General features: G+C 56.9%; 1 protein-coding gene across 1 annotated transcript in view; it reads right to left on the reverse strand.

Annotated features, from left to right (window-relative positions):
* LOC133342275 (pyruvate carboxylase, mitochondrial-like) overlaps positions 1 to 15,061 on the reverse strand; it is a 56,443-nt gene that overhangs the window by 15,587 nt on the left and 25,795 nt on the right. Inside the window, 10 exon segments of the mRNA XM_061551333.1 lie at positions 854 to 1,036; positions 1,537 to 1,699; positions 1,968 to 2,086; positions 2,821 to 2,972; positions 3,289 to 3,406; positions 3,659 to 3,804; positions 4,426 to 4,591; positions 8,870 to 8,977; positions 8,979 to 9,055; positions 10,533 to 10,692. Of these exon segments, the coding sequence (XP_061407317.1) occupies positions 854 to 1,036; positions 1,537 to 1,699; positions 1,968 to 2,086; positions 2,821 to 2,972; positions 3,289 to 3,406; positions 3,659 to 3,804; positions 4,426 to 4,591; positions 8,870 to 8,977; positions 8,979 to 9,055; positions 10,533 to 10,686 (1,386 nt within the window). The 5' untranslated portion in view covers positions 10,687 to 10,692.

Here is a 15,061-nt window from a genome sequence, read left to right on the forward strand (position 1 = left end):
AATCGTCAATACCACAATTACAAGGGCGTCCCTCCTGCGACCTCCATCAGAGAGCTTGCCCCATGCATGCCTCGGCAGCGCTCCCAGGGTGACGCGTGCACACATGGTGCGTCATGGAAGTGTACTTGTCAGGACCGTGTCACTTCACGAAGAAAGGAGCCATGTGTCGCTTCACTCGCAGGAGCGGGCGAGCGAGCGAGCAGCTGGGCAGGCGGCGGCCCCACGCCATCCATTGACATCGACAATCCCCATGGACTGGCCACGGCTCCTGGCGGCGCTGGTATTTGCAATTTTTATTTTCAATAAACGGGAAAGCGCTGGAGAACGACGCTAATTTGCCACAAGATCCAGAGCCAGTAAAACCATTACCGAAAGTCACGGTCTCTAGAGTGGAGAGCGTAGGATCAAGCCCCCATGCAAACCGCCCCAACGCATCCCAGCCCCACCACCCACACCACCCACACCACCCCCGCCTCGCTCACAGCTCCAGCGCGGACGGGAGGGCGGGGCGAGCGTTCATTTGTCGAGACACGAGATGGCCGATCGCTCTCCCGACCCATCGCACGCTCGGACGCTTCACTGCCTCGCCGCCGCCGAGCGACAGAGGGAGAAGTGAATCAACGGCAAAACCAAAAAAAAACACGCAAAAAGAACGATCGCGGAATGCGGGTTCATCCGTGCCTGGCTGCCGGTGAATTCGAGGAGCGGTGGCTCCGGTGTCCTCTTGCCGACGCCATGGCGCGTCCCTGCGAGAGAGCGCGCGCGCAGCGCCGGGGGCACCGCACTGCACGTGAACGCGTGTGCAGCGAGCAGGCGGGAGGCACCGCTAACGCATCCTCGGTGCTCGCCTCACCTTGACCCCGCGGATGCGGAACTCGGCCAGAGCGCGGCTCATCTTCTTGGCGGCGGACGGCTGGTCCTTGCCCTGCGCGATCACCTTCACCAGCAGCGAGTCGTAGTGCGGCGAGATGACGGCACCCTGGAACGCCGACGCGCTGTCCAGCCGGATCCCCATGCCCTCGCCGCTGCGGAACACCTGCACCCGAGGCGGCAGCGTCGTCGCAACCGGCAAAGGCTAAGTCAATTCCCGGCCGCGGCTGACATCAGGGGCGAGTGACACGTGAACTGGTTCTGGGCGCGCTCCCCACCCCTTCACCAACCCGCACTCGCCAGCGTGGTGAAGTATGATCAACCCACCCCCGTGACTGATAACGGTGTTCGAGGGAGTACTTCATCCAGCAGTGGACTCAAAAAGTTCTTAATCGCTATTCAATTACATCTCAAGTGCCTAAAGAAGAATTTATTTCCCTCTACCTACGACTACACAATAATCAGAGACATAGACATTTCAAAACCAAATGTATTTTTTTTTTTTACTGCAAGAGGCACCCGCGGAAGTGCGCAATGACGACGATGCTGAGAAACAGGAGAGGGGGACGGATTGGACAGCATTAGACGCAAGCCAGAGACGCCCCACGCTGACCGTGAACAAACGTAATTGGGCTTGGTGCCAAACGCGTCGCGAGCGGCACGCACCTCGATGCGGCCGGTGTCCGGCTGGAACCCGCGCGCCGGGTCCTCGGTGGTGACGCGGCACTGGATTGCGCAGCCGTTGATGCGGATCGTGTCCTGGTGCAGGCCGAGGCTGGGCAGGCTGCGCCCCTCCGCGATGTGGATCTGCGAGTGCACCAGGTCCACGCTGCCGGCGGACACGTGACGACAACGACGACAATGAGAGCAGCAGAGGTTGGCCGGCGCAGAGGAGAGTCGGGCAAGGTCAACGGGCCTCAGAGGTCGTGTGTGGGAAAAGTAAGATGGAATGGCGGGTGGATGCGAATCATTGACGCGAATAATCGATTTTTGCACACACAGTTTGATGCGTGCGTCTCGAGCAGAGGACTCGATTATCATCGACAGATCGCAACGTCTCGAGTGACGATCGTCGTGGCAGAGGTGGTCGTCCTCACCCGGTGATCTGCTCCGTCACCGTGTGCTCCACTTGCAGCCGAGAGTTCACCTCGATGAAATAGTGGCGGCCGCTCTTGTCCAGCAGGAACTCCACGGTGCCCGCGTTCTCGTAGCCGACCTGCGTGCGGGACCAGAAGACAGGACGCGTCACGTGACGACCGACGCCAAGCACCACAAACAACAACCACCACAACAACAATCACCACAACCACCGCAACAACCGTCGTCAAGGCCGTCGCCATCGACACCGAAGTGCGATCGCTCACGCACGCGCGCGTGGTGCAGCCACCGACACACGACTCAAACGCCGCCACGCGGCCAGCGCCAAGCCCTGCCGCGACCCTTGACACGGAAGCAGACGGGCGTGAGTCACGACTCGGAGGGGGCTGCTCTGGGATCCCAGGTCACGTCCGCGGTCAACTTAGTCCCCCTTCGAAGCGGCCACGTAAGCAAATCGCGAACACGCCGGTCCCACTCGATCCCTATCCCCGTGCGAGTAAAGACACACACTTACACCCGTACACACACAATGACAATCGCCATTCACCACGAAGTGGCAGTTATGTCATCACAGCGCTTGCGCCAGGCTACTTTAAGGCCACGTGGAGTGTCGAACACCCGCTGGGAGGAGGTCACGGTACAGACCCAGGTGCCATGGGTTGACCGACTGAGATGACTGGCCGATGCACCACCTTTTCCCCGCTACTGTGCCAACTCGCTGTTTTTTTTCCGCCTGGTGCTCCGCTCGTTGTGAGCGTCGCTCCTTTGCCTTCCGTTACACCCGCGCACACAAGTAAACACACGCACACTGCAGCGTCGCCAAAGGGAGCGGCTTGCGCATCGCCCGCCCACCTGCTTAGCCAGCTTGACGGCGTCGTTGGTGAGACGCTCTCGCATGGACGGGTCGAGGTTGGCGCCCGGCGCGATCTCCACCACCTTCTGGTGGCGACGCTGGATGGAGCAGTCGCGCTCGTACAGATGCACCACGTTGCCGTACTTGTCGCCTGTACCGCGGCAGGGTAGGCGGAATCCGGCAAACGTATGCTCGTCATCACCGAATTACTATCGTACATAGAGAGTGGACCAGTGGTGCGCCCAGCCACCGAGAGTGCAATGTACTTATACAGTATGTGTGAATCACGTACAATTTTACATTTGGGAAAAATCTCAAAAATGGTCTGTGGCAAAAACATGGCCCCCCTCCTCCTTCATGGTGCACCTCTGCAGCAGCCCCGCACCCCTGCAAAATGGATTCGTTCCCCACCCCCCCCCCCCTAAAATCTCCACCGTGGGCCACAGCGTCGCTCGGCGGCACCTTACCCAGGATCTGCACCTCGATGTGCCGCGGCTTCTCGATGTACTTCTCAATGAAGAGCGAGCCATTGCCAAACGCAGCCAGCGCCTCCGAATACGCCCTCTGGAACGACTCCTCTAACTCCTGCGTTGGTCAGTGTGGGAGGGAGGGGAGGGGAGGGAGCTACAGTTAATAATATCATCCACCGTGGAGATGAAGCGATGGTGTTGACTCGTGCGTGGGTGCTGGGTGGATTCCTGCATTGCAGGACCACGGGGGATGGTGGCGACTTGGGGTGGCCTTCATCCAGCAATGGACTGCTTGTGGCTGCTGCTGCTGATAATGAATCCACACTGCATTGTAATTGAGGACGGTTTTCAGGCGAGCGGAACTTGCCTCGTAGCTGCGGACGACGCGCATGCCGCGGCCGCCGCCCCCGAACGCTGCCTTGAAGATGATGGGGAAGCCGTAGGTCTCGCAGAAGTGGCGCGCCTCGACCAACGAGACGACGGGCTCCTCTGTACCCGGCACCACGGGCACGCCTGCGCCACCACGTGGCCGCACACGGGGAGTTACGGGGTGAGCGGGGGTCCGCGTGCCGGAGAGTACAACTTGTGCGGCCAAGTGGGTGAGATGTATAAAGTCCACGCGTACCGCACGTCGCTAGCTCTGGTCGCCGGGTTCACAGCGCAGTGTGCAGACAGCTGTGCTATGAACCCGGCTTTGTTAATATCAATGGGCAGTGATATCTGGATGGGTGCGTGGGTGGGTGTATGGATGAGCATGTGGGCAGGGAAGTTCGTGAGCGAGCGAATGGGCGAATCGCGAGTCTGTGAGTGAAAGGCTGCCACCTTGTGGGAAGCAGCGGTGAGCGCGCTGCGCTACAAAGCCGGCGAATCCGAGCTCAATTCTCGCTCACGGCCAAACCAGTGGTGCATATCTGAACCGGTCCTGATCTACCTGGTGCGGTGCGTCAACATGGGGAGACAAAGGCGGCCGGGGCGTGATGCTGGCCACCCACCCCCCCTCGTGTGCCGTGCCGTCCTTCACAGCTGCTCCTAGCAACAGCACTTACCCCAACAGTCCGTGAAGGCTACACGGGGGATCTTTGTCGTCATCACGCAGGGGGGGGGGGGGGGGGGCAAGAGCGCTCGCTCGCTCACCTGCGCTGAGGGCGATGGCGCGGGCCTCCACCTTGTCGCCCATCTGCCGCACCACCTCGGGGCTGGGCCCGATGAAACGGATGTCGGCGTCAAGGCAGGCTTGCGCAAAGTCGGATCGCTCCGACAGGAACCCATAGCCGGGGTGGATCGCGTCCACGGCGTTTTCCTGCAGACACGGCGGCGTCAGCGGTGCACGCGGTCTTGCATTGCACGCGACGATTCCGACTCGCGATACCATCAGTTTTCGCGACGTCGTGGTTATTTGGAAGACGATATCGATATAATCAGTGTATCGCGAGATTGCTTCGGGAAATTTGATTTCGCAGACAATTTTCGCGAACTCACGTTCCAATAACCTTGTATTTGCGATTATAAATTCGGTGGTGTCGTGTTTTGCGCTCTGCCATACTTCTCGTGAGAATACAGGTAACGTTAGAAGTTCTTTGAATGGAGTTCACTCAACATGAGACTGCCATACGTTCCTAATCATTTGTTACAATGCACGTGCTGTCAGTAACATGCGACATCAATTATTTAATTAACTTTCACAAGAGTCTAATGGTGAGCTATTTATTTTTCTGTTGTTTCACAAATATAAGTCAGAAAATGAGATGTTATTTTCAAGTAAAACTATGAACTATTACGATATTTTGCAAAGCGGACGATAATTTTATTATTTTATCGTGGACCTTATATCTAACGATGCACCGTAATAACCACAGTAACGCGGGGCATGCCCGCACCATGCGGCCAGCGAGTCAAAGGGGTAACGCGTCGGGGAGTAAAGGGTCATCGCAGTACGATCGCCGAGGGCTCCGACGACTCTCGCCTGCAATGCGTTAGGGATTTATCTCGACCTCTACTCGTCGCAAACAACTCACGGGGAACGGGTGTTTTGTCGAGTTTGATTCGAATTTCAGTCGTGCTCCATTACACGCTTGTTAAATTACCTCCGTGGCATCAGCGAAGAGGACTCGAGTGCCAAATCGCTTTGAGCAGAAACTCGCAGAGTTCCGTGGAAAAAAATATTTTTAGATTTAAAGCTTTCGTGACTGCAGGGATTCATCTTCTTGGTTCTTTCGGTAAAGTCACGTAGAAGGGAAGTAATAAAATAATAAAAATAAAACATAATAAAATAATTCTCACGACGTTTCGGCTACAACGCAAGCAGCCGTCCTCAGCTAATTATGTTATTACTTCCCTTCTACGTGACTTTACTTAAAGAACCAAGAAGAGAAAAAAATATATTGACAGCATTCTTCTCGCTAGCCCGTTGACTTTAGCAGCTGGGGGGGGGGTGGGGGGGGGTTCGTGGACCAGCGCTGCGGACTCGAGGGGGGTCGGTGGGGGTGACGCAGGTTTGGGAAATGCCCGAGGAGTGCTGGAGGCAGCAGTTCCGCAAGCGGGTTCATGAACCAATCTTTGTTGTCCTTTGAATGTTATCCCTTTGTACTTGTTTTTTTGGTCCGGGTGCTCGGGTTTACTCCAAACGCAGATTTAGCATCTGAACGCGAGCACATCTCAGGACCCGTTGAATAAAGTAATTTTTTTGTAGAAATATATTTTTGAATGAAATCTAAATATGCAAACAAAAATATAACCACCTTCGCCATTAACACCATCCCATAAGAGAGATATATGCGTAAAAAGTTAATGCAGCGTTTCAGGCAATGCCCCTTCTTCAGTCGAGAGGGCAGCCAGATTGGAGATTGGAGCCAGTACTTTACAGTGGGGCGTGTTAAAATTGACGGTTAAACCCGAAAAAAGTTGACAAATGTGGAACAAAAGTAGAATTCTCACATGGGGTTTGAATAAATGAATACAAAAGTGAACGGGTCAGACGTCTCATTTACAGGATAGTGAATAAATACTTTGAGGCCCCCCTCGATAAATGAATGAAGACATTATTTGTATTGTTATTTGTGGTATCACAGAGGGTTGTCGCATGAAAGTGTAAAACCCACAGAGGCTGCAGAAATGTCTCTGTGAGATGGAGAATGATTTACAGGTTGGCATCAATTATTGCCGGTGCAGCCTCATGCCACTGGCAGGGCCTTACCACAGTTGGCTGGATGTACCAATGTCACAACAACAACAACCACCGCCATCACCAGAGCAGTTCCATAAACTGGGCCACCTCACAGCCAACATTTCATAATCATCTCAATAAAACAATACCGAATGGGAAGTGTCACTTTGAAGGGGATGATCTTAGCTTCTGAAGATAAGGCTCAGTTATGGAACAAGTCAATGGTTTGACACTTGCACGAAACTGAATGCGCCATCACCATCCCAGCGTGCATGGCAAGGTCAGTTCGTCGGAGTACCATTTGCATCACCAGCAGAACCACCAGCGTCATAGCCAGGGCACTCCATGCCCCAGCGCGCTATGTCGGTATACGAGCCGATGGTATCGGTGTCATAAGCAGCGACTTCGGCAATGTGTAATCAGGGACACTTGCACAAAAGCATAATTCCACATAATTGTCAGCAGAGATCACAATAACAAAAAGCGACTGGTGCCAAGTGGGGAGACGTGACGAGCAGATGCCTGCGAGATTGAGGTGGTGGGGGGGGGAGACGCATCCCGAGGACGGATGGTGAACATGTGGTACGGTGGGTTCTGCAGGCGGGCGTAGGAGTCACGTGACCCAGAGGCAGGGCAGCGGTGAGCAGGAGAGACAGGATCAAGGAGGGTATGGCCAGCGTTGGTCTCGGGCAGCAGGTCGAGGGGGCAAAGTGGAGATTGAGGGTGAGGAGCGGCGCCACCGACCCCGTGTGCATGGGGCCAGGCGACGAAGAAGAAGATCACAACAACAGCATGATGGGCGAAATTAATGGACGTCTGTTTTTGCTTTACAAGACTCTGCGGAGCTACGCGCGGTCGGAGCCTGCCGTGGACCTAACCAGCGATGCGTTTAGGAGATTTGGGATTCATATGAATATCGGGAACACACAAGAAAATCTAAAAAAATGTAACATGCCAAAAATTAGACAAAAAAAATTCCCTTCAAATTACTCAATTGAAGTTATACACAGCAACAATGCCCTCTCTGCTGCAACAACTTTGCAGGATCCTCCTGAAAGAGAGTCTTAAAGACTCTGTGAGGATTTCCCTGGGCAAGCAAGCGTAATTGTAATAAATAAATAACACCTGTGATTAGCTATGATGAGGAGCTACTAAAACAGCAGGGTGTGAAAATGTCAAATCGCTTTCTCAAAGGGCCTTAGCCGAGATTACCCATGACCGCCATTACCGTGCGCACATGTGTGTCTGTGTGGGGAGCGGCGATGCAACGGTTAGCGTAGTGCGCTACAAACCCGGTGACCAGAGTTCGATTCCCACGCACGACCAATAACAGTGGAAATATTTAAACTGGTCCTGGGCCTCCCCCCTAGGTCGACTCGGCCTCAAATGAGTACCTGGTGCAGGGTTTAAAAATCGCCACTGAAGGAAACAAAAGGCGTCCGGGCGTGGTGCGGGCCACCCACCCCCTCGCGTGCCGTGCCGGCCTTCGTAGGTGCTCGCTACAGCACAATCTGTTACAGGCTATACGGGGGATCTTTGTCATTGTGTGGCTCGGCTGTTTACCGAGGCCGTGCCTTTCATTCGACCGATATCGCCTTTCAATTGCGTTACCCAAGCTAGCTCCACTTATTATTTAATCTGCTCCAGACCAAAGCAAACTAAGCGGAGGGAGCCCTCTCTGTTGCTCTCCACACACAGAGATGTTTACCACAATCGCATCACGATATCATAAAACAAACAGGGCCTGTAAACAGCAGGTCTAGGGTCTCTCAAACGTAATTCACAAAACAAATGTGGCACAAAGGCGGACACTCTGGCACAGAAAGTCCCAGAGTCAACAAGACGGTCCTGTTCCCCACTCCCACCCCACGAAAACAAATACCAGAAATGTCCTTTATGCAGCAGCGTCTCACGAAGCCTCAGACTCGTTTTCATGAGGGTCCTACGTTCATTAGGCGGTTTGGCCGAGTCCATTAACGCATGCACGTATGTTGAACTTCTTTTACACCGTACGTAGCCAACCGTGCTAATCGGAGGTGCGGGTGAGTTTGGCTCCACGGAGGGAGGAATCCAGAACACCGAGACAAAATCCACCATGCATACAGACCCTCTCTGCGTTGAAGGTCAACGCAGAGAGGGTTCGTGACCTCGGGCTCCACTGCTCGATGCTGACCCATGCAGCCCAGTGGGGCGCTCAGGGCTGTAAAGGGGGAGGAGATTGGCACCTACCTCAACACTCACGAGAGCAGGAACTCACTTTGACACCGACGGAAACAAATAGAAATCGGAGCAAAAACCAACCACATTACAGGATGAATCAAAAAGACCAAACCCACATAAATCAACAGAAAAGAAAATAAGATTTCCCGAAACGGACATTCGACCCAGCTCGCGCCAGCGACCACGACCTCTGACCTGCGCCACGCGGATGATGTCGGGGATGTGCAGGTAGGCGGCGACGGGCGCCAGGCCCTTGCCGATGAGGTAGGCCTCGTCCGCTTTCTGCCGGTGGACCTGCCCAGTTGTCCTGCTCCGAGTACACGGCCACCGTGCGGATGCCGAGCTCCGTGCACGCGCGGAAGACTCGCGTCGCGATCTCCCCTAGCGCCACGACGCAAACAAAACAAAAAGTCAGCGGGGACGATCGTCGCCCGTTAACCTCCACCAGCCCCCCCCCCCCCCCGCCGCCCCCTTCCACGTCCGAGTCTCGACTCGTAACGCCAAATATGGGGATGAGCATGTTCTCCCCGTGGCCGCAGTGGCATTTTCTCCGGGTCCTCCGGTTTTTCCCTCCACATTTAGAATCAACGTCACACGTTCAGAGTATTTGGCTGCTATACATTTCCATGTGATGATAAGCCACTTCGTTGAGCAATCATTTGTAATCAAGTCGCCTCTGAAAAAGAGCTATATAGCTCAGTGGGCCTTACCTGCTAAAATTAAAACCTTGTTTCGTTTCATTTATGAGCGACTTTATTATTTGATTATCGATAAGCTTGTGTACCCAGGCAAGCCTCACCGAGTCCCAAGGAGGGTCTTGCCAAGTTTTCGCAGTACGGGGGGCTGCTGCCGTGTGTGATCCAAAGGAGTAATTTGCAGGGATTTTTTTTTCAACATCGGGATGTTTGGCCAATACCAGTTACCATGTGTGCTTTATTTAGCTTGAACGTGCGATAACTTCTCAGAAACACTCACATGCATCGCCAGTCTCAACTACTTTAATTACTCGATTACGACTACATGCACGATTGCTACAGCTAGAGTACATTCTACATGAGCCGGTGCACCATTGAATTATTTACCTTTGTTATTTATTTACAAGTTTAGCTTGTGGTGTCATGGCCATTGTATGAAAGTCTACCTGAGTTAGTTACAGATCTTCACACGCTCGTGTCAACGCGTGTTTGGCAAGTGTGTAAAGTCACCCCCTGGACACCACTGCGATTGAGATGTTCCATCTCTGGGGGTTTTACAGGCGACACATTTTCATCAATGCAAGGAATGAAAGTGGAAGGCAGCTAAAATAGTGGCGACGTACGGGCAGCTCCATGGCGTCGCACGTATGGTTCCTACCTCGCTGTGCGTGGTACAATTCTAAGTAAAGCACAGGGTGATTGACGATAAGGCACTCACCTCCACGATCACCCCCGGGCGGTCAGCCTCACCCCTTTGTCACTCTTCTATTGCTACTACCTACCATCGTTACTGTTCCTGTGAACTTCACTCAAAGACTCCTCAACCCACGTCGATCGTCTCATCCACCACACTGCAGGTCACTCACCCACCCACCCACTTACCCACCCACTCACCTAACTACTCACCACACTCCAGGTAACCTCACTCCTCTTTCTGCATCTTCACTCACAATAATACACTTTGGATTTCCCTCCCATTATCGTCTCTTCTACCCCAAGCTCTTACAATTGAATAACCTTGCTCAACTCAAGAAAATGCATGACACTCTCTATCCATTGCAACTTTGCTAGTGCCGCTTGTTGCTGGCCACGTGACGTTTTGGGGCCGCGTTTATACATTCAGATTTTTTATAACAAATCAGCGATGGAGCGCCGTCCCTCACCTCGGTTGGCGACGAGCACTTTCTTGATGGGCTTGTGCACGCTGTCGAGCGGCTCGCTGCTGTACTGCCGCGTCTGGCCCGGCACCCGGCACGCTGCGAGCCTCCGCAGGCACCGGCCCCGCAGGCCGCCACTCACCACTCCCACTTGAAGCATGGCTCCCTGCGGCACACGGCGCGGTTGGGATCACGACACGGTTGGGATCACGACGTGGCTGGAATCGCGACGCGCTTGGGATCAGGACGCGGTTGGGATCACGACGCGGTTGGGATCGCGACGCGGTTGGGATCACGACACGGTTGGGATCACGACACGGTTGGGATCACGACGCGGTTGGGATCACGACGCGGTTGGGATCACGACACGGTTGGGATCACGACGCGGTTGGGATCACGACGCGGTTGGGATCGCGACACGGTTGGGATCACGACGCGGTTGGGATCACGACACGGTTGGGATCACGACGCGGTTGGGATCACGACGCGGTTGGGATCACGACACGGTTGGGATCACGACACGGTTGGGATCACGACGCGGTTGGGATCACGACGCGGTTGGGATCGCGACGCGGTTGGGATCGCGACGCGGTTGGGATCACGACGCGGTTGGGATCGCGACGCGGTTGGGATCGCGACGCGGTTGGGATTGCGATGCGGTTGGGATCACGACACGGTTGGGATCGCGACGCGGTTGGGATCACGACGCGGTTGGGATCACGACGCGGTTGGGATCAGGACGCGGTTGGGATCGCGATGCGGTTGGGATCACGACGCGGTTGGGATCGCGATGCAGTTGGGATCACGACGCGGTTGGGATCAGGACGCGGTTGGGATCGCGATGCGGTTGGGATCGCGACGCGGTTGGGATCGCGATGCGGTTGGGATCACGACACGGTTGGGATCGCGACGCGGTTGGGATCACGACGCGGTTGGGATCACGACGCGGTTGGGATCACGACGCGGTTGGGATCACGACGCGGTTGGGATCACGACGCGGTTGGGATCAGGACGCGGTTGGGATCACGACACGGTTGGGATCACGACACGGTTGGGATCAGGACGCGCTTGGGATCAGGACGCGCTTGGGATCACGACGCGGTTGGGATCACGACACGGTTGGGATCATGACGCGGTTGGGATCATGACGCGGTTGGGATCACGACGCGGTTGGGATCACGACGCGGTTGGGATCACGACGCGGTTGGGATCACGGCGCGGTTGGGATCACGACGCGGTTGGGATCACGACGCGGTTGGGATCACGGCGCGGTTGGGATCACGACGCGGTTGGGATCACGACGCGGTTGGGATCACGACACGGTTGGGATCACGACGCGGTTGGGATCACGACGCGGTTGGGATCGCGACACGGTTGGGATCACGACGCGGTTGGGATCACGACACGGTTGGGATCACGACGCGGTTGGGATCACGACGCGGTTGGGATCACGACACGGTTGGGATCACGACACGGTTGGGATCACGACGCGGTTGGGATCACGACGCGGTTGGGATCGCGACACGGTTGGGATCACGACGCGGTTGGGATTGCGACACGGTTGGGATCACGACGCGGTTGGGATCACGACACGGTTGGGATCACGACGCGGTTGGGATCACGACACGGTTGGGATCACGACGCGGTTGGGATCACGACGCGGTTGGGATCGCGACACGGTTGGGATCACGACGCGGTTGGGATCACGACGCGGTTGGGATCACGACACGGTTGGGATCACGACGCGGTTGGGATCACGACACGGTTGGGATCACGACGCGGTTGGGATCACGACGCGGTTGGGATCGCGACACGGTTGGGATCACGACGCGGTTGGGATCACGACACGGTTGGGATCACGACACGGTTGGGATCACGACACGGTTGGGATCGCGACGCGGTTGGGATTGCGACACGGTTGGGATCACGACACGGTTGGGATCACGACACGGTTGGGATCACGACACGGTTGGGATCACGACACGGTTGGGATCATGACGCGGTTGGGATTGCGACGCGGTTGGGATCACGACACGGTTGGGATCACGGCGCGGTTGGGATCAGGACGCGCTTGGGATCACGACACGGTTGGGATCATGACGCGGTTGGGATCAGGACGCGCTTGGGATCACGACACGGTTGGGATCATGACGCGGTTGGGATCAGGACGCGCTTGGGATCACGACACGGTTGGGATCATGACGCGGTTGGGATCAGGACGCGGTTGGGATCACGACGCGGTTGGGATCATGACGCGGTTGGGATCAGGACGCGGTTGGGATCATGACGCGGTTGGGATCACGACACGGTTGGGATCACGACGCGGTTGGGATCATGACGCGGTTGGGATCACGACACGGTTGGGATCGCGACGCGGTTGGGATCATGACGCGGTTGGGATCACGACGCGGTTGGGATCACGACACGGTTGGGATCGCGACACGGTTGGGATCACGGCGCGGTTGGGATCAGGACGCGCTTGGGATCACGACACGGTTGGGATCACGACGCGGTTGGGATCACGGCGCGGTTGGGATCAGGACGCGCTTGGGATCACGACACGGTTGGGATCACGACGCGGTTGGGATCACGGCGCGGTTGGGATCAGGACGCGCTTGGGATCACGACACGGTTGGGATCGCGACGCGGTCGGGATCATGACGCGGTTGGGATCATGACGCGGTTGGGATCACGACGCGGTTGGGATCACGACGCGGTTGGGATCATGACGCGGTTGGGATCACGACGCGGTCGGGATCGCGACACGGTCGGGATCACGACGCGGTTGGGATCGCGACACGGTTGGGATCACGACGCGGTTGGGATCACGACGCGGTCGGGATCGCGACACGGTTGGGATCATGACGCGGTTGGGATCACGACGCGGTTGGGATCATGACGCGGTTGGGATCGCGACACGGTTGGGATCACGACACGGTTGGGATCACGACGCGGTTGGGATCATGACGCGGTTGGGATCATGACGCGGTTGGGATCGCGACACGGTTGGGATCACGACGCGGTTGGGATCATGACGCGGTTGGGATCATGACGCGGTTGGGATCATGACGCGGTTGGGATCATGACGCGGTTGGGATCACGACGCGGTCGGGATCATGACGCGGTTGGGATCATGACGCGGTTGGGATCGCGACACGGTCGGGATCGCGACGCGGTCGGGATCATGACGCGGTTGGGATCGCGACACGGTTGGGATCGCGACGCGGTCGGGATCATGACGCGGTTGGGATCATGACGCGGTTGGGATCATGACGCGGTTGGGATCGCGACGCGGTCGGGATCGCGACGCGGTTGGGATCAGGACGCGGTTGGGATCAGGACGCGCTTGGGATCAGGACGCGCTTGGGATCACGACACGGTTGGGATCACGGCGCGGTTGGGATCGCGACGCGGTTGGGATCAGGACGCGGTTGGGATCAGGACGCGCTTGGGATCACGACGCGGTTGGGATCACGGCGCGGTTGGGATCAGGACGCGGTTGGGATCAGGACGCGGTTGGGATCAGGACGCGCTTGGGATCACGACACGGTTGGGATCACGGCGCGGTTGGGATCGCGACGCGGTTGGGATCAGGACGCGGTTGGGATCAGGACGCGCTTGGGATCACGACACGGTTGGGATCACGACACGGTTGGGATCGCGACGCGGTTGGGATCAGGACGCGGTTGGGATCAGGACGCGCTTGGGATCACGACACGGTTGGGATCACGACACGGTTGGGATCACGGCGCGGTTGGGATCACGACGCGGTTGGGATCAGGACGCGCTTGGGATCACGACACGGTTGGGATCACGACGCGGTTGGGATCACGACGCGGTTGGGATCAGGACGCGCTTGGGATCACGACACGGTTGGGATCACGGCGCGGTTGGGATCACGGCGCGGTTGGGATCAGGACGCGCTTGGGATCACGACACGGTTGGGATCACGGCGCGGTTGGGATCACGACACGGTTGGGATCAGGACGCGCTTGGGATCAGGACGCGCTTGGGATCACGACACGGTTGGGATCACGGCGCGGTTGGGATCACGACACGGTTGGGATCAGGACGCGCTTGGGATCACGACACGGTTGGGATCACGGCGCGGTTGGGATCGCGACGCGGTTGGGATCAGGACGCGCTTGGGATCACGACACGGTTGGGATCACGGCGCGGTTGGGATCACGACACGGTTGGGATCGCGACGCGCTTGGGATCAGGACGCGCTTGGGATCACGACACGGTTGGGATCGCGACACGGTTGGGATCACGGCGCGGTCGGGATCGCGACGTGCTTGGGATCAGGACGCGGGGTTTTGGAACAGTGTCCGGATACCCGGGCGCCAGGGGTCCGGGACGGACGCGAGGGATTACGCGGCAAGGCGGCGGGGTACTCGATGGAGGGAGGCCAAAAGGGAAAGTGGCTGCAGTGGAGTTGTTGGAGATATTGGCTGTGGCACAAACCACTTGCCCCGGGTGGGCACAGAATAGGGGAGGAGGAGGAGGAGGGCCGATTAGCGATAAGGGCATTG

This window comes from Lethenteron reissneri, chromosome 14 (genome assembly GCF_015708825.2).
Source record: "Lethenteron reissneri isolate LAM-NWPU_2019-01 chromosome 14, ASM1570882v1, whole genome shotgun sequence".
In the NCBI taxonomy this organism is placed as follows: Eukaryota; Metazoa; Chordata; class Hyperoartia; order Petromyzontiformes; family Petromyzontidae; genus Lethenteron; species Lethenteron reissneri.